The sequence below is a fragment of the Morone saxatilis genome, unplaced genomic scaffold (assembly GCF_004916995.1).
Source record: "Morone saxatilis isolate NCDOM2014 unplaced genomic scaffold, NCSU_SB_2.0 Contig16, whole genome shotgun sequence".
Classification (NCBI taxonomy): Eukaryota; Metazoa; Chordata; class Actinopteri; family Moronidae; genus Morone; species Morone saxatilis.
The window spans coordinates 18,874,667-18,900,454 of record NW_023339718.1 but is presented as its reverse complement, the minus strand read 5'-3'; the positions used below and the strand labels follow the sequence as shown (position 1 = coordinate 18,900,454).

The following is a 25,788-nucleotide window of genomic DNA, read 5'->3' as shown; positions in this document are numbered from 1 at the left end:
ATATAATGTATATATAGCAGTACATCATGTGTTTATAATCCCATCATAAATCTTGACTGCAACAGTTTTCACATCAAGTACATCTTGAATCATCGCTCACATCCTCCTGAGAAAGCGCCACATTGGAAGCCTAAGAGCACTTTGAGCAAGCTTGATGAATCAAACACAGACCACAACATTTCAGACCGGTGTAAACAGTTTGAAGAGTGTCTAACGCTCGATATCAAGTTTGCCGGGTCCCGGTACAGTCTCAGGAACAAAAGCGGACCCCGTGAAGACTTCCTGAACTCGACGTGGCGCTGACAGTTTGCGAGCTCGCTCGGACGACACTGCGGTTATCGAGGCCCGACGGATCCGAAACACAGACGCTGCTGTGTGTGTTCGCAGTGGGGACGCCGATTTAGCAGAGGTGGGGCAATGCAGGGCAACAACAGGTTGCTTTATAAGGGCCAAATAAACAGCTGCAAGAGTGTGTGTGTGTGTGAGAGAGAGTGTGTGTGTGGTGTGTGTGTGTGTGTGAGTGAGAGACTGAGTGTGTGGGTTCATCAAAATGAATGCAGGGAGTGTAGCAGGGATGTAAGGGAACTTAGGTGCTCATGTAATTTTAATGAGTACTTGTGTAGTGTGTGTGTGTGTGTGTGTGTGTGTGTGTGTGTGTGTGTGTGCTGCAATCCCTCTCCAGGGGTGAAGATAAAATATTGTCTACAGTCTATATACAGTCAGTTTCTACTGTACTCTGCTCTCTACTTACAGTCTACACACAGAGTGTTGAAACATCATCTGCTGAAAATCAATCGTTCACACATTCCTCTCATCTGCTCTCTCTCTCTCTTTATGATTCTTCACACACTTTGTAGGCTAAATCAGCAGATCATGCTACACACACACACACACACACACACACACAGCACACACACAGGGCCACATCTGCCATCAGTCTTGAAGTGGTTTCTCTGTTTCCAGTGTCTGACAGTAGTTAGCTGCAAGCGATTCAAACACTCACACACGCACACATATACACACACACGCACACACACACACACACACACAGGGTCCTGGAGTGTGGGAAACAGTCAGCTGTTTTAATGTATAACACACACACCAGTTTCAGGTTTTACAAGACCATCAGAGGGAGCGACTCAGTGGGTCTGCATACCAGAGAGAGAGAGAGGGGGGGTGAGTGGGTGAGGGTGAGGGAGGGAGCAGAGGAAGAGGTGGAGGTTCATGCTTCGTCTGTAGATATTTTCATTAAAACTCAACTGATATTTCTCCTCGAGTGCGGCTGCTAATGAGGAAATACATTATTAATGGCCACCGCTCAGTTACAGTGCACTTCAGTCCTATAACAGACTCTCGTTTGAACTGATCGGTATCGGCTCTGCAACCTTTACCTTCAAAAGAAAGAGAGTAAGACTGGTAGCCGCAGCTGAGGTTCGGCAAACTAAAGACAGGAGAAGGCACCAAAATGTTAAAAATAAAATATTTATTCTGTGTGTAACGGCTACATCTTTTTACAGTTGGAGAATGTAAGAATTATTTAATGTAGTTTTTAGTCAAAGCCACAGAAGAGAGGCTGAAGAGCCACATGTTGCCTGTGTTGAGCTTTATTGACCATCACGACATCCCTGGTTTTATTTTACACAAAGTATAAAATAAACTCTCCGATCTGTTAAAAAATGCTTTGATCTCTGAGATGGGATCAGGACATCCGCATTTTGTTTCTTGATGCAGTTAAGTTTTTGGTTTATTTTAGTGACTTTAATGTACTTAACACAGTGCACATTGCACACTTTATCTAAAAGAAAACACTTGATCGTCCCTCATCAGTCGACTCTTCTTCTCCTCGACTGATGGTTCGACGTTCAGGGAGCAGACCTCGTTCTACATTGAATGAATCTTATGAAAAAGACCTAAATCAACAATGGAAGAAAGGAAGAGAGAACGGAAGAGTGGAGGGTTGAAAAAGATGTAAATTGGAAGCAGAAAGGAGATGTTGAGCTCAGATTTATGACATTATGGAGGAAGAGGGAGGAATTAGTAACAGACGTAAAGGAGAGAAGGATGGAGGACGGAGAGGAGAGAGAGAGGGAATTAGAAACTGGTAAGGGTGGAAGATAAAGGAAGTAAAAGAGTGGTGAAAGGCATTATGGGATTGATCGGTGGTAGAAAACCGACACGATGACACGAACAGAGAGATTTACAGATTAACAGGTCCGGAGATCAAAGGTCACCTGGGCAGCAATGAGGCTGATTGACGGAGGGGAGGGAGCCAGGGGGCGGGGTCAGATCAGGTCAGGTGATTGACAGCTGCTGGAGGAGACAGAAAATGAAACTCTTTATATAAAAACATTTAATGGTTGCAGTTTGTGAAGATTTGCTTCTTTTCCTTTTTAATATTAATAATTTGTATTTATTTGTGATCATTTTGGGTCATTTGTGACGACATTTCCCATTATTTTTTGCATTTTTAATCAACAAAAAATCAACGAATTCATGGAGAAAATGATAGAAATAGTCATAATAATCTAATAATATCATATTTAATAATACAGCAGCAACAGTTTAATACTTTAACCACATTTTACTGATTATACAGACTGTTATACAGAGTAACATTTAACAGCGTATGCAGGATTTATTAGTAGTTTTAGTACTTACTGAAGGAAGTATCCGCATACTACCTCCATTACTGCCTTTTCCAATAATAAATCTTATTTACAGGATAAGAAAACAGGAACATTCCTCTAATATTTGCTTTTTTTTTTTCTTGTTAATGACTGGATCATAACCGCTCTGAACAAGAATTACTACTGATTAAGTTCCTGATGCTAAAAAGTTGCCTTAATACAAATTTGGATCAATAAAACAATTATAATTAAACATCCCTGCTTTTAGCTTTTAGTTTTAAAAACAATGCAATAAAATACCTTGGCTGTGCTGGTCCATAGGACTCTGTGGAGGCCCCATACCACTATGCAGAGATCTCATCCCTACACCTTTCATGTGACCGAAGTGCATCGCATCTGCCATGGTCTTGTCATTCATCCCCTCCATGGTCTGAAGATAGGAAAAAAAAACATTCAAGATTCATTCAACATATTTTCTCAGACATCATATTTCTTCTTATGCAACCCTGAAATGAACACCTAGAGTATGACGAAATCAATCTGTCAATCAAATATCCCACATAATTAAATATCAATATTGTTAAAAGGCAAATGACTCATCTTACACCTTGCACAGAGCAAAACCACATTTCTCTTTCTATTCAATAACAAGTATACATAACATTAAGCATAACATAAACATATAGATCCTAAAATAAACAAAAAGAAACATATTGTTGCTTTCTGGCTGTGTCCAAGAGACACTTTCTAAATGACCTTAAATCTAATTATATGTCTGATTAAAACTCCACAGAAACAACTGACCTGTTGAAGACACCACAGAGATATAAAATAACTACCACAACACTGTCCTTTTAACCAGTAGTAATGTCAAAAGACACTTTACCTTGTGCATTGGATACATGCTGTCCTGAGAGTAATCACTTTGTCCCTGGCCCTGCATGCCATGAGGTGCGTTGGGTGTTCCAGGTCCAGGACTGGGTCCCATCATACTGTGGACAGAGCCTGGTGAGGGGTCCGGTCCAGGGCTGGGGCCCAAGATGGGCCCTGGGGATAGGCCTGCCCCAGGAGAAGGGCCAGGATGGGACATACCACCTGATGTGTCTGAAGGGGTGGACATCTACCGAATTGCTGGGAGGACACCACACAGCTTCAGGGGGGAAAAGTACAGACAGGATTGTAATGAAAGGCAAACAATACAAGTTGAGCTGCATTTCGTGCATGAAAGTGTTTTAATTTAACTGCTCTGAGGCTGTTTCAATAAAATCTGATCATGATAAGCTAAAAAGGGCACTCTTTGCTGTTGTACAGGATTATAACTGTCTTATGTATCTGCAGCCATTCACTTTGCATTTTCATTTTAAGCCCTATGCAGTAACACAGTACCTGCTTTGGACGGCATTAGTAAAAAAATGAGGTGGCCTGTAAAAAAAAAAATATATGATATATATTTTGGAATATATATGATATATATTTTGGAATATATATGATATATATTTTGGAATATATATGATATATATATTTTGGAATATATATTATATATGTCTGCCCCTTTATCATATAAAAGTTTTTTTTCAACTTGCCATATACTGTAAACACAACATCCAAGTTTAATTTCAGTCCCCTCTCTAATATCCGCTGTCAATAAAGGCAACAATCCCCCCGAAACCCCTCTGGAACCAGAGCCAGTGCTATATAAAAGCCTCATTTTCAACCAGGAAGAGCCCGGAGTAATATCCACATCAAATCCACCATTACACATGAGCTGCACTGAGTATACGGACTACAAACCCCGATGTAAACAAGCGTCTGTCTTCAGTGGTTATCTGCTCAGACTGTGCCCTCAGCTGGACGTCTTTCAGCCTGACTGACCACTTGTCTTCGCCACACTAGAAACTGTCCACTCTGTTACTTTCTGCTGTCAAACCTCAGACTTATAATTGTAAGCATTACACAAGTAAGGGTGTCAGTATCGTACCGTAACTACGACCACCATCAGGGCTGTCAACTAACATACGTTAACTGCCAGCAAAAGTAACGTTTGGACAGGCCGTATTTAATTACAGCGTTAAAACAGGTGTCTAAATAACACAATTTCCAAGAACACGCAGAAAAAACAACACGATAAAGATCATATAAATGAGTTAATGTTCGCGTTACGTGTCTGTTTTCGGACTATCCCTGTCGTTACAGTAACGTTAGCTCGGTAACGACCTGCCGAGGAACAAACGCTAACTCTGATTGGATCATGGCTTCCCCCAAAACTGGTGGCCATCACGGATATGAAGGCAAAATCAAAGTTTAGGTGAAAGTCAAGCTCTTGACATGACCTTGGCGACGTATCTACAGACGAGGACTTTATTGTTACACCTCTAAAGCAGCGCGGTTTCACACAACAAGCAACTTGGGAGGCTTTAGTCTGTCTGCATCGCTCGATCGTTGGGGAACTGAGCTAACAGCTAACTAGCCACTAGCCCGCTAGCTTCGCCCGGGTGGCGCTGGTTGTGTTACACGAACTGTGTCCATGTCAGAAAGTTTGGACAGTTAGCCGTACGCTGACTAATTAGTTACATGCCAGTATTTATCAGAATGAAGCGCTGTTAGTCGTGTTACCTTTCGGCTGAACTGTAACTGCACGCAATTAGGTGAAAATATAATTTTTCTTCAAAATATGACTGCTATCCATAAGTTCACTCCCCCTCGGTGTTGTCTTGCTGACATATTAAACTTTTTTTTGTGTGTAGCCATTACTGATTTGTCAATGTCACCGGAAGTCCCGCCTACCTCCACCGTGATTGGCTGGATCACATGTCAATCATCTTATGTTGTTTTTTTTGGGGGGGGGGGGGCGTGTTTGTGCCCTGTAACCATTTCTGTAACTTTATGGTTGAGTGCAAACAGGACGATATTCGAGTAAAAGTTTAGTATAAGCTTGGTGATTTAGTTTGAAGCATCAACCAGTAATATCATTAAAATATTATTCTGACAACTTGTGGTTAATACTGTGATAAATACCAGTGCAAATGGGAAAGAGGTTTTGATCTACTATTAGTGCTAAATCCTCTTCCTGCTTTTGACAAAACATTCATAAACCTTATTTATTTCCTAAATTTTCTATAATTATAGATATATACTGTTGTTTACATACATACACTGGTGGAATGTAACTATTTAAAGGTACTTGTATTTTACCTGAGTATATGTTATTGTATTCTTCCACTACATTTAAGAGAGAAATATTGTACTTTTGCACCACTACAGTTATTTTACAGCTGTAACTGCACCAGTTTACACACAGAACCCATAAGCTTATAAAATATGATGCATTGTAACTGTGTATAAAGTAGCACCAATAATACAATACTGAGGGGACACTATATGCTGCATAATGAGCACTTTTACTTTTGATACATTAAGTAAATATTGCTGATAAGATTTCTGCAGTTTTACTTAAATAGAATTATGAATGCAGGACTATTACTTGTATTTTTGCATTGTAGTATTGCTACTTTTACTTACATAAAAATAATTGAATACTTAATAAAGTAATTTCCCCCTGGGATTATTAAAGTATTTCTGATTCTGATTCTGATTCTGAATCCACCCTCGTTAGACACATGGAGCCACGGGGCTATGCAGTATAGAGAAGTACAGCACCTATGAGCAAAAAAAAGTCTATATTAACACATTACAATGAAGAATTTATGTGAAAGAAAGAATTTAATATCATAAATCAAATGAAACATGTTTTTTTTACAGACTGGTTTTATATTTCTGGGTGTGATCAGAGAGAAAACTTCAGCAATGGACACTCACAGTCCCACATTTAATAAAGGGTCTAAAGTTTGGACATTTTCATATATGGTGGCCATGTTAAAGTTTGGGGAATGTAGATGTTTCTATGTGAAAACTTTAAAGCTACTTAGGGAAAAAGTTCTGAAAGGTCTATAGGCTCTCCTTAAAATGAACACAAGATGGCAGCAGTGACCAGAAGTTGCCTCAGTGAACTGGCCTCTGCAGCTCTGTGCTGTAACACAGAAGCACCTGGCAGGTAATGAATTACCACTGACATCTGAGCGCTAAAAAAACATGCCAAGCCCAGAGTGATGTAGTGCTACCTCTCGTTTACATACACTAACTAAGTAAGTCTGGTGATGGCAACGTGGAGTTTCAAAGGCAAGGCCATGCAAATAATGCACAGGTTTAGTTAAGCCCCATTTGCATCCTTCTGATATCAGAAACGTTGTTTTGTTTTCATCCTGAAAAGATAAAGCTGTTTTTACTGGGACATTTGTTTGTTTGAACTCGACTGAGCAATTTTTTTTTCTCTCCTGTTTTTTTCTACGTAGCACAGTTCATAATTTGTCTTCATTTACATCAAGTGTATCTTATCCAAATAAATTAAAATAAATATTATAACTAAACCTTTTTAGGACTGAAATGTGTCAGTATTAAGTAAGTAAATAAGTAAATAAGTCATAAGGAAATACATATTTTTAATGTGTTATTGGCTCCATCAAATACACCCAAACTCCACTGGATGCTGTATTCTATCCATCTGTCTATCTGTCTATCTGTCTGTCTGTGTATCTATCTATCTATCTATCTAAGTGATGACATTTAGATGACCTTGTAAGACATTCAAAGCACTCCATCCTGATAGCACATCATTTGAATACCTCACATATCAATAAACAAAGCCGCACATTTCAACTTTGATCTTAACTTCCCCTCCTCAACAATTCTGCCCTTTTTTATAAGTCTTCATAAAGGATGTGCACAGAGTTCCTGAATGTAAATTTTACCCAAATAAACAAACCTAATTAACTTTGTGGTTAAAACCGCCGCCCCCTTCAAATTCACCGAGCCAGGAAAGGGCTCAGCCGCAGTCATTTGGCAGTGAAAGGATTAGTGGTTGTGGCTTCCATTCACCTTGAAACCCTCCGTAAAAGGCTCTGGTGAATCAGTAGCGTGACATTTTATTCAAAGTCTACAGGATTTTAAATGGATGGGCTGAACAATGGCACAGATGCAAAGAAGGCCCCTTGAATTCATCCTTCTTCCCTCTTTTTCTTTGATAAATACCCTTGCTTCGTTTGTCTCTGCAAAATGAACTAAATCTAACCTGAATCAGGATGCCCACAGAATGCAAAGCACTATGTACCAATAATAATACTCGAACATATTTCCCATCTTTCTTTTGGGTCTTTTCTTTTCATTGCGTTGTCATTTTACTTTCTAAATAGCAATTAATCCCAGTATAGAGCAAATACAATTAGTCAAAAGTATAATTATTTTACCAATAGACGGTAATTTGAAAGCTTTAAAAGTTACCCAAACTTTAGTTAGAAACTCTAATTTCTGTGAGAGACTTTAAACTTGCAGGTATTTTTGATCGTGATTGTTTTGTTTAGTGGGTCTGTGTGTGATGGCTGCTTTGTGTGACTTTTTGTTATCTTGTATATGTTGTATATAAACAAGAGATCTTGATCTTAATGGGATTCAACTGAGCTTAACTGACTTTCTTCCCAATGTATTAGAATTTAGGTAGCACAAGTGATTTTGTTAATTTATAGAGCAATCATTTTGTTAATATTTGGTGGTTACAGCATTACTATTGGCAAGATTAAATTGCTTTCCTACGTTTTATGTCATTTATGTCATAGTGAACACATCACTCTGGGCAGCAATTGACATTCTTTTTAATACTTCATAGACTGAAGGATTAACCAGTTTATTGATTGATTTGATTTGATTTGATTTCCACAAAGCTAAAAATGAAAAAAAGTGCTTAGAAATATGTAGTGTACAATACATGTGTGTAAATAGTTATCTCTGATCAGTTGTTAAATTTCATACATACACACCATAATTAATATGCCCCAAAACAAAGTCTTTCTCCTGTATGAATAAAGTACCAAGGTAACACACAAATAAAGCATGCAGTGAGACAAGGCCTTTTCTTATATCCTGCTAAAAAAACATTTAAATAAGAGACAAAGTGGATTTAAATGAACCACTTACTTTAAACACAAATGCTAAATTCAAATTCTTAAAAACGAACTAAAAACTACATTACAACAAGATTTCAGTGATAAATTGCTGTATCTCTTATGAAAAAGTGACGGAAAATGTGTTATGTACATATAGCAGATTCTGGCATAAATTGTTTAGCATCATTTTTTAAACAGTGAATAGTTTTAACTATGACATATTGTGACATATTGGAACAAATCTGTGTATCATTAATCTACATGTATTATATGGTATTTGTATTGAATTATATTTAGGAGCCTTACAAAAAAATGAAAGGATTTTGTCTATCTGTTGTTTGCATTTAGTTTTACTGTCAAGCATCAGACACACAACAGGCAGACATGCACAGACATCTACACACACTTGTGCATGTGCACACGCACTGTGTTGTTATCCACAGGTGTGTGCAAACAAAGGGTATGTTATAATTAGCTTTACATGAGCCACTTTTGGCAGCGAGCTGTTTGTTTTTACTCTGTGTTATTTGAGAGTCCCATTTGAATAACCAGTGCTTACATTGTGGTGCACTTATTTTATTTCTGAATCAGATGATGGAGTGTTTGTTTAAACAGAGAAGACAGCCGGCATCGGAATAATAAAGAGGCAATATTTACTAAGAGCAGACACAGTAGTGCTTGTTTAGTAACAGTTTACATTTGATTTGTTGCTACTTGTGTAGGTTTTTATTACAGTAAGCATTGTATAGAAATTATGATTGATATCAGCAACTGAAAGAACTTCCTCATGTGTCCTTTTTCTTATTCTATTTCTTTTTCTTTTCTTGTATTTTCTTTCCCTTCTATCATCTTTAGCTCTAACTCTTTTTGCATCTTCACTCACAACACTCTCCAAGCACCTTTTGATTTGATTTGTCAACGGAGCAAATAGCCTTCTGGCTAACTTTTGCCATTTCAGAGGACCAGTGTGCAGGATTTAGTGGCATCTAGCGGTGGCTGTTTTTATCTTTAGATAAAAAATGCTTCATTCTGAGGTAAATATTTGTTTTAAAGGGACTAATCAAAACATACGTATGAATATTATATTCCATTTCAGCCGATAGATCCTCCAAAATGTTACACACTGGACCTTTAAATGCTGGTGTGACCAGGCTTTGTCTGCTGCTGTTTTTCGTCTTTTTCACCTTTTTGCTCTTTCACTCAATAATCATCATTATTATTACCAATAGTGATAACAGTATTGCCGTTTCATCAGAACGTGTCGGAATCATGATAATAACAGTATTACTTTATGCAGTGGTATAGTTCGCAGACATTCTCAAGTTATTGATGTCTGTTAGTCATCTTCAAAACTTATTGCGTATAACATTACAAGAGCAATCCACATTCAGACCGACTGTTGGAAAATACAGGAGTTTAGTGTCTGCATGGTTGACTTTTGGATCTCAGAGGTGTCCAGTTTGGCCCCGGCTGTTGTGTCGTCTCAGTAAAGGATTTCCTAAACATCATTATTGGCCAACTGGCTGCTCGCTCTCTCTCAGCTTTATCCCTTGGCCCTCTGACCAGCGTTTGTTATTTCTCTCTTCAAGTGCTTCTCCTGAAAGGAAAACTTCTGCAAGATTTACGGGCAGGTGCACCGTGCCCTCCTCCATCACTCCACCCTCAATTTCTGCCTGCCGGTGCTCAATTTGCAAGCGCTGCTTTTGAGCTCCCTCGAGGGACCGGCGTCTGGTCCAGAGCAACGGCGCTGAGATCTTTTTCCAAGATGGTGCCGGGGTCATGTAGAAGGCTGAGAAGAGAGGAAATGCTGTCAGAGGAAACCTCTTTGTAGTTGCTTTTGTTGCAGGTGTTCTGCCATTCAATGTTAAAGCACACTGTTTAATATTACAACCTGCCTGACATCTGGTGGCCCAGGCCGGACCAGAGCAACAGCAAGATGATCAGGAATAACTCTGACAGATAATATCTGCTGACAGATAAGCACATATGTTGATTATCAGCAGATGATATTCATGTGAATGCAAGCATTCTGTGCATAATTTTTTGAGTAACTAAATTCTTTGCTTCGTGCAAGTAGTATTGGCAGAGTGACGTGGTGCCTTTCTTATCTGACGCCACAATGATTAAGGTTTAGGTACAAAAAGAACTACTTTGTTGAGGTAAGAGAACCTTCGTTGTCATTGTTAAAGTAATAGGGAACAATCATGGCCATGGTTAAAATAGACTGGAAGTAGGATACAGGCCCTACGAGGCTCTATAATGATTTTTCACTTCTTCCTAATTTGCTCCCAATGGCCAAGAGTCATAGAGGACTCTATCACTTTAATGTTTGTCTAAGATTTGCTGAAAAGACAGATGCTGTCATTGCTCTTCTGTCTCCACAAAATGATTTTGTATTTTGCCGTTCAAAATGATGTGTGTTACTGCAGCAACAGTAGCGCAACAGTCATGCATTGCAAATAAACAAAAGTATTGTGCAATTTGCATTAACAGCCTCCATGGCTATAACTATGAATGTGCACATGTGCAGTGGGCCGCACGACACATAAATAAAACAGGAAGCTAGAAAACCTTTTTGGCTTATGTGCTCAGCAAGCTAATGTTTATTCAAGTGGTCGCCATCTTGGAGTCTATCCAGTTTGTCCCCATCATATCGAGAACAGTTGAAGAATAGCAGGCATGGCACTTAACTTATTTGTATTAGCTGACTGGCATTAGCTGTTTTATTCATGCTTTACAATAACTGACTCATTTACCAGCTAAATAGTCACATCCAATCATATTCATGCAGGTGGTACAGCAACCTTTCTAACCTGAAACTGATTTTTTTTTTTTTTTGATTACAATACTCATGTCAATGGAAAATAACTATGGACTTTGACGCACTTTTTGAGTATTTCCATTTTATGCTACTTTATGATTCTCTTTCACCCCATCTCAGAGGAAATTATTGTACTTTTTATTCTTTTACTGGTGCAACTTCAGTTACTAATTACTTTACAGATCCACATTATTCATATAATATATATTTAGTAAAATTAAATTATGATGAATTATTATAGGCTAAAATAAGACTTTATTGATCCCTGGGGGTGAATTCACAAGCTACCCAGCAGTATATAAGTTAATTAAAATTAGCTCCAACTTTATCAGCTGCAACATTAAATGTATCAATAATTATAATACAATAATTTACATTATCCCAACATGAACCATTCTGCATTTTGAGTACTTTTACTTTTGGTAATACAAGCAGATTTTGATACTTTGATGCTAATACTTTTGTACTTCTTATACACTGTGGTATTGCTACTTTTACAAAAGCAAAAGATCTTCTTCCAGTATTGTCCCTCGGATACCCCAACCTTCTCCCCTTTATGTAGGTGTTAAGGGCAGATTAGTTGCTGCTTGGAGCTTTTGAGGTCTCCCTCAAAGAGAAAGAAGAGCCTATTCTGCCAACTATGTAACCATTTAAAATGGTTAATATACAGACTCTCAAACAACCAAGGAAAAAGACATTGCAGTCCTGCCCAAAACTGTTTGATTGACAAGTGATGTGCAGAAACAAACAAAAAAAAAGCATAAAGGAAACTGCTTTTGATACATTTCTGTTAATGACATCTGTAATTGAGTTGTGTCCTCTTCTTTCACCACGTGGCTTGGAATTGGATGAAACAGATGAAACAGGGCAGAATGGTTAGTTTGGCTCTTTTTACCCAAATGTGTTTCCAGCCCTTTCAACTTGTAGCATAGGCTTGGCTCAAAGTGCAACGCCAGCATGTGTTTTGAACTTGTCACAGTGAATTGCTGCAGCTCAGGGGGGATGAAGTCAACCCTGAATACCTGCCCACCATCAGCGCATGGTGAGCATCTGTGAGCTGTTAAGGCCACTTCATCTTAACCACATTCACAGGAGTGGGGTTAGTGGTGTTAAGATGTAAAGAAGGGTACAATATGTCTATCTGTATTTGTAAAGGAATGTGTCTGTTGGTGAATTTCCAGTGCTGAAGGAGAAAATATAAGAATGTGTTTTGTCTTGTTCCTTGTTCCTCTGGTGCAGAAATAAGATACAAGGGATGATATATGATGGTATGTGTGGCATTCTGGGACTAATTGCTTGTTTCCACTCACATAGGTTTAGTGTTTAATGATCAACAGTTTGAGTTTGTGGAATAGTCATTTTCCATCACTAAATCACCCTTCATTACTGCAGGAATTCATGAAGAAAATCTCATCAATGTTCAAATGGATACTTTTACAATTCAAAGAGGCAGCTGCGTCTGTTTTGTAAAAAATATTAGTACTTCTGGGGTCAAGAAGTTTTCCTGGTCTCTGACATACAGTGGTTTGGAAGTGAGGTGTCAAAAGCCAAAGATCAACAGTGGATCACTTTTGGAGACATTTTTAGACTCCTATTTATCACTATTTCTCCAGCCATTCTTTACTTTCATTTTAATTTTCTCCACAGCCTTACACACACACATGTTAAAGGTTACAACCTGTATACTGTGTATTATGGGCCCTCAAACTTTTATTTTTTAAACTGATCACTTAAATATTGGTTTGTTTTGAAGTCCTCCAAAAGGATCTACATCAGGTGTGTGTTTTTATAGATAGGTAAACCTTTGGACACCATTTTATGCCTGAATTCCAGAAATTGGCAAAAGGAAATGCAGATCCGCTACTGTTATGTGAATGTCAGGAGAAGGTTGCATCGAGATAAACAGTTGGTGGCACTGATTCGGGATCCAAGGCAGAAGAAGAGGGCACACTGAAGTCTTCAATGGAGCAGAAGCCACAAGCTTCATGTTGGTCATGACTTATTTGCTGCTTTTCTAATTGAAAATGAAAATGTGCATTAAAATCAGGTGATGGAAACACACTTTCAGTGTAAGTATAGTATGAATTTACTGGTTGCTGCAACTAATTGTTCAGTTTTTGCACTGATTACAATGTGTCAATTGGTGAGGTTTAGAGTTGCTGGTAGGTGGATTTTTTTACCTTTGGACAGACCCATGCTAGTAGTTTCCCCCTGTTTCTAGTCTTTTCTAAGCTAAGCTAAGCTAAGCTAACCAGCTGCTGGCTCCAGCTAAGAATTCCCTGCTTAGATATGAGAGTAGTATCGATCTTCTCATAACGAATGCAAATAAGCGTATTTTCTAAAATGTTGAACTATTCCTTTGAGGTACTAATTCACACAGATTCTTAAGTAAATTGAGTATTTATTTTTAACAAGATCAATTAAAAACATGTACAACCTTCCAAAACATTTATTAAATGGAACATTTCCTGGCTGCTACCTTGGCCTTTGCTACATAGAACAAACGTAAATGTTTGGTGTGATGGTGTCTAAATAATAAACAATAAATAATAAATACACTAAAAGAGTATAAAATGGACAAGTTTGATGCCGGCAATACAGATTGACTGTATTTTACAGAACCACAGTTCATCAAAAGATCTGGCATGTTGACAGAAATGATATACTGTGGTATTATGTAGTATATTTTCACATGGATTTTGACCTCTGTGTAAACTCTGATCCCTTTGTCTGTGTGTGTACTGAACAGTGTGTGACGTTTCTGTTGTCTGTCTGGCCATAGGTTTGTTTCATTTCTTTCTTTTTTCTTCATTTCAGTTTCCCTGATTCCTATAATGTCTTTATTGTCAGGTTTGTATTTGCAATATTTTTATAATTTCTGAGCATTTAAAAATTATTTTATTTATATCTGTGGTTTCTTTGTGTCTGTTGTTCAAACTGAATTTTCCATGTGGATTAAAAACGTGAACAGGAAAAAAAAAGCTAGCAAAACAGTGATTCTTAAATAGTACATTGTAAAGTGTATTAGTTTTAGGTATTTATACAGGTTATCACTTGCTTGCACACCATTCTTATCGGAGTTAACAGTGTGTGAGAAGATGATGTATGTTTTGTCAACCCTGTGCTATCTGACAGGTTTCAAGGCTTAACCCATTACTGAGGTAACGACAGATGTGTTTTTGACAAACGGGATCAGGCTCCTACCTTCAGCTGCATCAGCCTTCATCTTTTCTCTCGAGACTCAGCGCTCACTTTAAGAGAACAATATGTGAGATAAGTATTTAGTTGTTAAATTCAAGCCTGTGGTATTTCACCTGGAACTGCAGACGAAAGCCCATTGACAGTGATGGCAGCCGCCCTACGCTGCAATTAATACGTTATCCTTCTTTCACAAAGAGCTTGTCAAAGTGCCCCACCTTGCTCCTCTCAGGCCTTTCACAATACAAATCCCCACGCCATTCTCCAGGCTGCAGTTAAAGGCCCTTTGCCGCACATTGAAAAGGCAGTTTCCCTCCCCTCTCTCAGAGCAGATGTGTATGTAACTTTTTCACCCTGGACAGGAATCTTGTGATGACTTGTCATTCTCAAACAGATTGACCTGTCATATTTGTCAGACTTAGGTTTTGTTATGGCATTAAGCAGGGAGAACATTCATAGGAGCCAGTGATGTTCAGTGATTGGTTCTTATCCAAACTTTTTTTCCGTGAGCTGATAACTTTTGTTTTGATTGTTATATTGACGCTGTCTTTATTAGTATCTGTGTTATTATTGACGCTAATCTACACCTCTAGTCCATTTCAGAGCAAAATATTATACTTCAACTCCACTAAAGTTATTTTACACCGTTAGTTCTTGGTATCTTTGCACTCCCACACAGGTGCATTTAATTACCCTAAACATCTAGTCAGGTGTAAGTTGGGTGGAGCCATACTGGGAATGCCCCGCCCCAACAGGTAAAACAGCATCAACAGAAGGGCGAGGCAGATGTCAATCAAATAGCATCAATAAGGCAACACAGGTGAAAACACCTGTATGGGTGGACTTTAAAAACTTCTATCATAGGTTTATAAAATATGATATATCACTACTGATTAAACTGCCAAATGTAATAATAAGTCATTAGCATTTGCTCCATCTTGACCAGCTACAATATTGAAATGCTGCTTATTTATCAGGAGTAACAAATAAGTCTTTTCTTCTATAACACTTACACACTTTTACTCTAGTAATATTTTGAATGCAATACTTTTACTTACTTACTTACTAATTACTTCAGTATAGCATCTAAATACCTCTGCTCCTGCCAATAGGGTTGCTGCTTGTAAACCTAAAGTAGAAAAGCATAAAAGTGAGAAACCATTTTACACATCAGATTTTTTGTTTTAATAGGATGAGAAAATACATTTGTAGTTTTATTATATTAAATAGCCCTCTGTGGTCTGTGATACAGTTATTGGTCGTTTTTCACTGCAGCCTAAATCTGACGCATAAAGTTCCCAGACAAATGCCAGATGATGACTGTTGAGAATCGTACCAAGTACACTAATCGTTGATTGATAATTGTGGTTGTCAACACTGTCCTGAGGGCTGTTAGCTTCTCAGCCAAATCTGCCCAAGTACACATCATCAGTACCTGTGTTTGCATTTTTCCATTTACTTTGTGGTGGAAAGGTCCTCCTTGTTTTATTATTTACAGTATTTCCTTCGTAGTGACAGAGATCGGGGGTCATGGTGAGCTGAAGGTTTGCAGTGAAAATGATTTGCTAGATGTGTGTTTCTGAAAAAGAGAGAATGACTGAGCACTTTTTCGATCTCCCATGTCCTCCTCCTTGCTCTCAACCAGTATCTATCAGCAAACGTGTAGGAGGAAATTTGACCAATCACAATACTGGTATCTTTGCAGCCCTAACATGCCGTTCCATTTTTTTAAGGGGGGTTCATGTCAGCTACTGTGTCTGCAGTGGCTTTGTGCATATGCTCCTTAGCTACACCATAACCCCTCAATGCACAAATAAAGTTTTAGCCAACTCATGCAGTCATATACGAGCCAGAGAGAGAGTCAGCTCACATTCTGTCTGTTTAGAACACAGTATAAAAACATCCTGGGATCAAACTCATCACTCATGACTGTGGCTGCAGTTCACTAAACATCATCCTTTCTGTTCCTTTTGTGCAATGTGCTCACACTGCAGTTAGTGCCATACATTAGCTCCTAGGGATCATTTCCTAAAGGTAATGATATGGTATTCATGTGATCTTCATTTGTCCAGATCTAGATTCTATGTATCCTACAATACCAGAAGGTTATATATACTGTCCATCATGAATGCTTTTTTAAAGTTTTGACCATTTTATAACTATCTATCCAGAGCACCACAACATCAAACTCTCAAAAAAACTTCAAAAGCAGAACCCTTGGTTCCGCCTTATGGAAAAGTTATTATTATTATTATATTAATACATTCAAAGCCTGTATTACCCTGCTATTCATCTCTTGACAGGTTTCCGCTGAACTCACACATCTTTGAGAGGTGTGCTGACATAAGTCAGTTTGGTTCTATTTTTATTCTGACTCAAATAACACAAGTTACAGGAAGAAACATCTCTGAATATCCATTTGAAAAGCCAAACATGCCTGAAATTGTCACAGTGATGCGTTTTCCAGAGGTTTAGCTGTACAGCTGGGATAAGTTTGTTCAGGCAAATTGCTGTGCGAGTCCATCAGAGAAATGTAGACAGGGCTGGCTCGGAGCCAGAGCATAGCAGGCCCAGTGCAGTCATCAAGGGGAATTCAAGTCAAAGCAGTAAGGAGGGAATAATTATGTGACCAGTAGAAACCTGCTGATGAAAGAAGGTGAAACGTGTGAATGCTGTCAGTAAATCAAAGTGGCCTGCTGACAGTCAAAGAGAAACACTTGAAATTCACTTTTATTCATTATGTCAAAAAGGTGTGAAGCAATGACCAACTAGAGCAAACGAGAACAAACCACAGCCTTCACCAAAGCAAGTAAAGAAGAGTTAGGAATTTAAATGTTTAAGGAAACAGATTATGTGAAAATAGATGAATTTAAAGTAACAAACAATACAGGAAAAGTTCAAGACATTTAAGGTATCTTGAATCTTTTCAATGCAACCAAAAGGTCATATCTTCTGTCTCCAAACTGCAGGTGTACCAATCAAAATGCTGTTAAATTATAACAACAAACTAAGACAACCTACAATGTAAAAGATGAACCAGCTGAAACTAACCAACAGACATACAAAATAAAGTCTAAAGTGATTTGAAAAAGGATGCTAACTGACATGCAAACTAATGTGACTCACCTTTGAAGAAGTATTTCATCATTTACATAAAAATCAAAAGTCCTTTTTCTGAAGTGTCAACCCCCTGTATTGATTGATTAACTACAGTAATCCTAGTGTCTGACTGGTTTTGGCTTGTTGTGTCAAGTTAAATTATTTCAGATTAATGGTTACTTATTCCTTCCGACACAAATAAAGGGAAATTCTTTCTGAATTACATTCAAGTGAATTCTGTGATTCTAGTTCCTGTGATTTTAGTTGAGCATGACATATATAAATTATAGTTTTCTTTCTCTGCTGTACCAAGTAGAACAAAGAAAGAAACACAGATGATGACTGTCATATGATTCATTTTGGTTATTTGGTGCTTTTGGAAGAAGGCAAACACACATTTTTTAGGTTTATTTTGTTTAAGAATTAAAAACAAGTCTTTTATTGTAGCACCGAACTGCTTTACTGTATGTTTCACAAACAAGCCAACACGGGGTACAGGGAAGTGCTCACCAGATGCTCAATACAGCTCTAAGTGAGCGTGAATATGATGTTTTTAGTTTTCATATTTTCTCCTTTCAGCCGCGTTGAAAGGTTTTCACTTACTACAACATGACATATTGAAACTCCCCATTTCAGAAACACAGTCAAAGCACTGAAAATGTTTTTCTTGCTCAGCCTCTTCATTGGCTTTCTATAGAACTGCTGTCTTTTATCATCAGATCTTCACATGCATGAATCAAAAAGCTACAAATGTGTTGAAATTAGCTACATAACATAACACATCAGTGGACATAGTCTTGAATAGCATTTATATTGTCCAAAAGCGGAGAAGCTTAATGTTTTCATCTCTTTTTAATGAAACCTTTGACCAAAAATCATCGGAGCAGACTCGCTGACAGCACTGCTTTGGCGTTTCTTCATGTTACTTTTTAAAATATTCCAAGTTAACAGTAACATGGTGTGACTTAACAGGGAACAGGTGGACCTCCTTAAGCTGTAAGAAAATAGCAAAAGCATAACAAGGCCCCTGTGGTTTCCTAAGTGTGCCCTCATTTACCATATATACCCGCATATATCAGGGTTATAATCATTAACAACCAGTTCAGCAGGAGTTCAGTGTGCACCGTGAGCTTGTGGAAGCCTGCTCTGAATGGGATATTTTGGTTTTCCCTGAAACCACACGAGAGAGACTGACCAAATGTTATGGTTTAGGTGTTTCACAGAGCTCAATGGGAACTATTTCCTTTCACTGCAGAGAGAAATCAAACGGGATTGAGTTGCAAATAATGGCTTAGTGCTGAAAATGTCCCTCAATTGCAAACGATTTAACATGCGTGACACATATTTGCGTTTTAACGTAAAAAATGGAACTCGATCTGACGGTACTCCTGCAGGCGCCATTGTCCCGCTTTGCTCCAAAATAACGATTAAGGCTTCTATCAAATATCAGTGGGGATCTTAAGTGGCACTGCGGCGTCACATTGTCTTCTGCATGCCTCACCTCGGCAAAGAAACGTGATCGCGCCACGCTAAGCGCTGCTAGGGGAATGAAAAAAAAAAGCGCAAGCGTACATGCAACAATTGAATACTTTTAAAAGGTAACCATTAGACTTTTTAAAACATACAGCAACCTTTCCATGCGGTGCCTCTCTGATATCCCTCTTTTGTGCTCTGCAGCGAGATCACTCAAAACCTCAAAGGACCAGAAAACTCAGGACAATCCTAAAGAATGACACCAAAAAAATTATACCTAAACAAACACTCTTAAAAAGTTGAGTGCCCTCGGCTTCAGACAGCCTTAAGAGTCCCCCCCACCCCACCCCCCGTGCAACAATTACCCCTTTTAGGATTGGCAAATCCTGAAATATGGGCCTGTGACTAATGGCGGAATTTAGCAAGAAATCAGCTCCAGTTTCACCAGGCTTTATTGACTCTAATGCATGATGCAGATACCTTAGGCTATGATGAATGAGCGTGGGGATACTGTCAGGTTCACCCCTCCTCCTCCTTCTCCTCCACCTCCTCCTCCTACTCCTCTTCGTCTTTCACTGTTGCTTTTGTGCAGGTGATAATGAAAAGTGTCAGAGAAGCATGTAGCAGGCCCTTTTCACTAGCTTGCCAAAAGAATAAGCTGTCATGTCAACAATGATTTTGAATGAGTACACTTGAGCTGTTTTATTTCTTGTTGTTTTATAGGGTGGGGTGCCTCAGAGAACTTTTTTATCTCTGGCTTTAATAAACTGCAATATTGTATCTTATTTTTGAGCGTGTGCCAGCCTGCTCTGATATTTTGCTACAGGGAGATTGAGTACAAAGCGACAAGAGTTGGGTTTTAGTGTACTTTACTGCACAAACAAGGTATCAATCAAGTTCTGAATGTGGATCTGTCCGGAATCAACAATGTCATGGATATGTGAAACTCTTTGATTTGACAGTGACAGATATTATGCTGATGAATTAGTGCAGCTTGCTCGATAAATCAACCTCTCTAATGTTTCCGTACATGTGGAAAATAGTTTTACTTTGATGGGACCAAAGTCAATGTCTGCATGGTTACACTTGTTAAGTGAAAAACATGGATAATTACAATGTCATATAACACTCTATTAAAGTTAAGCGTTACGATTTGAGAATTAATTGATCTCACTAAATCGCATAAGCAGAACAAACTATATAAAATAATAACAAAGGAGCAACAATGTTGAATGTAAACAAGTCTTGGGTTTGATTAAGTGTTTCAAAACTATAGGGCAAAGATTCTGCAGATATAAAACGTGTGGCAAATATCATTTCAATACCAGCAATCAGACATACATGCTAAGTGGTATGTGTATAAATGTGGTAATGTGGTAGAGTACATTTTCTCAAATACTGCACAACAATTATGAATCAGTGGTACTTTACTTGGGTACCTCAATTTTAGTTCTTTTATAGAAAAATATTGTCCTTATTTCTTCACTACATTTATCTGAGTTTATGGTTCTTAGTTACTTTGCAGAATATTTTCTACTCAACAAACAAAGTAGGCTAGTAAAGAGTATTTTTTTGCAAACACTTAAACATTTCTTAAGACCTTCATCAGTGGATGCTCATTTCTGAGAAAACTACTGACCTAGCTACAATGTGTTGATGAAGGGTGAACATTGTGGTTTGTGTTATGTTTTTTTTTTAAATTTTATTTAAATGTCATGATTGAACTCTCAATGTTACAGGAACTTATTTTAATTTAATAATTTTAAAAGAAAAACTTTTAGGGGAGAGTAGAGAAAAAAGTATAACTCTTTTTGTATTTCCCTTTTTGCACAGAGATTAGTTTATTTGGATTAACAATGTTATGAACAACATAACATATGTCCACTACTAATACAAACCTTGTCTTGGATAAATGAGTTGGACGCAATCAGACCAGAAAGTGACAAAGTAATGGTTGGATGAACTGACCGCTAAGTACTTTATATTTCTTGCATATAACGCTCATTAATGCTTCAGTCAGTCCTCCAAGCAATTGACCATGTTACTCTCAAATGCATTTATTATGTTACTGTCACAACTGTAATAAATTGATCAAAGAAGTTAAACTCACCTTAGTTCAAACTTGTTACACACTCAGATAAAACAGCCTTACATGCTATAGCAAACACATCTGGACTGTTAAGACCTCTGTTGGTCTTCCTCACCCTAATCCTGTCCATTACCAGCAAATATAATGAGCAAAGAAATACATATTTAATAACTGCTGCATAAACAAAAGCCAAACATGTCACTATTTGCCCTCCCCTGTCTCTGTCAACTTTACCCTGGCTAGCACCAAAAGTAGGCTATAGCATGATAAATGAAACCTTCACTGATAGGATAGCTCTAACAAATGATATACAATATTAACCAAATTGACATTAACTTTAAAAAACTAAAACATTAGTTGTATTTGTTTTACTTACCCAGTGAAACATCAGTTTTTCTACTGTAACTCTGGCAAAAGATCAGGCAGATTTTTTAGCTGCTCAATGACGCAGTGTACTTTCTTCAAAAGAAATACTTAATGTTACAATTAATGCTACTTCTTTGACGTAAAACTGATTCTCTAACAAGAACCAGCTGACAACAATATTTAATTTAAAGGTTTAATGGAAAATTGCTGATTTGGTGTTGAGGATAAATGAATGGATGTGGATGTGGACGGGAGAAGGTGGAAGATGATGCCATCTGTTAGGTTGGTCTGGGAGGATTCACTGTAGGCTGGGCAGAGGGAGACACAGTGTGGGGTTTCCATCTCAGGCATGTTTCTACCCGAGCTGCTTACAGGCCCCCAGACGGTACCTAGAATGAGATGTGGGAGAGGTATGCACCGGTTGAATGGGAAGGGATGTGGGTAGGGATGAGCAGTGGGACAGGTAGGGATGAGCTAAGGTGAATGGATGAAGAGAAGGGAAAGGGAGGGTGGGTGCAACACGAAAACTGAGGCAGGAAAGTGTTGACCGGGTATAAGTAGCTTGACAGGTGATTAGTGGTGTGGTTGAGGTGTAGCTTTGCTCCGGAAACTAAATTAACTAATCAACTTCATTTCATTTTAATTCCAGGCTCACCTTGAAACGAAGCACATTTCCACTGTGCTTCAGAGATTGAAATTTTCTTCTTTTCTTTATTTCTTTATATTCACTGTTTTCCATATTACGTTAATGTTATATAACTAGGGATGGGAGGATTTTGTAAGTGTTTTGTTTCTTCTAAATTAATTAATAAATAAAAACTCTTTACAGAGTAAAACATTATGCATAATAATTGTTTATAACTGTTTTAGGTGCTGTTTCTGTTCATTCCTTCTTATGCACCACTGAGTGTTTCCATGCTGTGATCAAGGCACTCTAATCCTGCAGTAAATGTTACTCACTGAGCAGCAACGGCAGACAGCCCATCACACATATTCCTGAAAAGTTTGAATACATATTTACATAATACACACAGGCAGCATTTGACCGCAAAACAGCCACCTCTGCCTCTTGTTTGATGTCAAATAGGAATTTCTTATGAAAGAAACGGTACCCTTTATAAAACGCTGTTGTATAAATACAAGTATATAAATACAAGTATAACCTGCGCTGTGTGGACTTTATTTTATAAATAAACAAGTGTATATATCATTTAAACAAAAAATAAAAATAAAAAGTGCAGAGAACTATTGATGCAACAATGAACTTGCCAAGAATTTGAAATAGTTGACTGCAGAGAGAATTTGCTTATTATAAAACACTGTATGCTGGGGTTTGATACAGGAGTACACTAATGATAAAGTCATTAAACCAGTAAAATGATGCTCAACCTATGCCGCCCTGCCAAAGAGAGTTTTCTGTTGAAAATGTCTCATGTTTTGCGTCTTGCAGACGTCCTCCATGCAGGCAGAGAGAGAGAGAGAGAGAGAGAGAGAGAGAGAGAGAGATTACATCTTGGCAGTTGCAAAACCCAACTGACTATCTGATGTGACATACAACAAACGCCAAAAGACAAAGACCAATAAGTCACGCTCATGAACCCAGAAGGCAAATATGATCAAATGTTATTTTTAAAGCAATGCAAATCAAGCCAAAGTGATACATGTTGAAGGGCTGCACCTTTGGAAAGAGCTGTCAGAAATGTTTCTCAGCAGGCGGTAAGGGAGACAAGGGCAGAAAATATCAACCTCCTGTATATCTGCGTGTTTTCACGTGCTAATCTTCTATAAACTGTAAAATAAACTAAAGTCTAAAAGGGTGTGTATCTGCCAAAATGTGTGTTGTGTATCCTGGATTAACCCCCTCTGATTCAGGTCCGTCAGCAGCCTCCTCTGCTCAGAAACAGTTAAGAATCAGCAGTGCCGTTTAATGACACTGGATCCCCCTTTATTGGTAATGTTAAGTACCAATATGAAGTCAGGAGCCCAGTAATGACCCCCTGGGGAAGGAAGCACTTTGGTGAATGGGGGAGATCATAAACTCCCGAGTATTAAAGTGCTCTAGCAGCTGCAGCACTCTCTTGACAAATGCTCCTCTGATGCTTTCTGAGAAGCCAGTCTTCATTATGTTGTGACTGTTGCGTTTAGAAGTTGCAATTAAAAAAAACTTATTTTTTCCCTCTAATAAAAAAGATATATAAATCACTTCACTTTTAATCACTTCAACATTTACAGAAAAAAAATCCTATTTTTGGCATAAATCCTCCAGTTTCACCCCTCCCTTTGAATAAAACTTTGTACAAAACAGTGGAGCAGTTTCCTTCGAGGAAAGGTTTGTCATTTTATTTACCAAGAGGCAGGTGAGAAATATGATACCACTTTTTTGTCTGTATGGTAAATAACAAGCTAGCATGAGTTTTGACAGTTCTTGGAGTAACTGCTGGTTGCCTGGCAACTGGTCAAAGCCAATAGTCCCACACATAACCGACCATAAAAATGCAATTCACTGTTTTTACACTTTGCATTAAACAAACAAGATGTAACGTGTTAATTAGTGAACTTTAGAGGCTAGCTGTTTCCCCCTGTTTCCACTGTTTGTGCTAGGCTAAGCTAACCAATGTTAGGCCAATTGAGACCATAAAATATGTTTACTAATGACCAAAAAAACAATTTCCATTCATTACATGGAAGTTTCTATCAGTGAATTCATGGGACACTTTCACAATAACTCATGTGCATTTGTACATTTTAACTATGTCACGGAAAATGTGAAATAAAGGATTCTAATTTTAAAAGCAACAATGTGTATAGGTCACTGTTCGGTCTTATTAACCGTGATATGTTATCAGTTGAACACATCTCATTCACAGATTCCTCACCACTTTCCAACTAAAGTGAAATTTTCTCTGCTGGCTGCGTTTTTCCCACAGGTTTGTTGGTCATTTATTTTGCAGGCAGACCTTGGCAGTATATCAGCACTCTGTTGATAGACAGCCAATGGAGCATAGCCAAACAACATGGACGCAGGTGTTGGTGCTGTACATCTGAGATCTGAGGAGCCATCTTGCTGAGGTCGTGATCAAAGCAAAGACCCTGACCGGGGGAATTTTCCCATCTGCAAATCAACGAGCCAGTTTATCGTTCATGCTAAAATTGATAGGATGATGGCATTTGGATAGTTTGCAAATCAGATAAAGATCACAGTCGTCCATCAAAATGTTAACACAGTCCTACTCACGTAAGCGTGCAAAATAAAGTATTGCATCTCCAAAAAAATGGCTGCTATCTCCTCTATCAGAGCCGGGCCTTTTGTTTAGGACCGTTATCAGGTCTGTTCACAGTCAACCATTCTTCTTGTCACCTCAATCATATCTGCGTTGGTGGTGGTTTATGACTATCGTTTATCATATATAATCCAAATACCTGCATGCCCGTAGTGGAGAGAACAGTAACACAAAGATGATTTAAGTTCTGACTTTTTTAGTTAGTTCAGCATTTTCACAAAGAAAGAGATTATCTGTGGGTGCAACTTTTCTTGCATGAAACCTCAAACAAAGATGTCATCTTTAAACAATTACTGGAGAAATAAAGAAGGTATATAATGGTTTTTAAAGGCGGGACTACTGAAATACAATTCATTTATGATATAAGTGGGAATCTACAAATTGTTTTAAGGATAAGGCTGGTGGTATTCTAAGTTTTTCAACAAATCCAATGAAAAGATCAAAACAAACAATCTACAAAGTATTGTGTGTGTCTGCAAAGCCTCCATACGTTGTCCAAAAACTCCCTTTTGGGCTACTGTAGCGGACACAATGGCAGGTGACCAGTGGTGTCTGTAGACAAAAACGTCTCATTCTAAGGTAACAAAAAAACGATTTAGGTGATTATTCACTAATGCAACATATGTATGAACTGATTATATTCCATTTCTGTCAATACATCTTCCTAAATGTTACTATAACACTGGACCTTTAATTTTTCCTAAAAAAGGCTGTGACTGTAGTTTTTAGCAAATGTTATTTCCGAATATATTTGTGACATGTTTTTACATCTTCAGTAGGAATTAATTGTTTTGGAGTTGACACACAGACATGCTCAAGAAAATATTGAGAGATCTGTAAT

General features: G+C 38.1%; 1 protein-coding gene across 1 annotated transcript in view; it reads right to left on the bottom strand.

Annotated features, from left to right (window-relative positions):
* smarca2 (SWI/SNF related, matrix associated, actin dependent regulator of chromatin, subfamily a, member 2) overlaps positions 1 to 5,374 on the bottom strand; it is a gene marked incomplete in the record, with an annotated part of 40,842 nt that extends 35,468 nt beyond the window's left edge. Inside the window, 3 exon segments of the mRNA XM_035658292.1 lie at positions 2,928 to 3,057; positions 3,514 to 3,777; positions 5,241 to 5,374. Of these exon segments, the coding sequence (XP_035514185.1) occupies positions 2,928 to 3,057; positions 3,514 to 3,747 (364 nt within the window).
* Between the last annotated feature and the right edge of the window lie 20,414 nt (positions 5,375 to 25,788).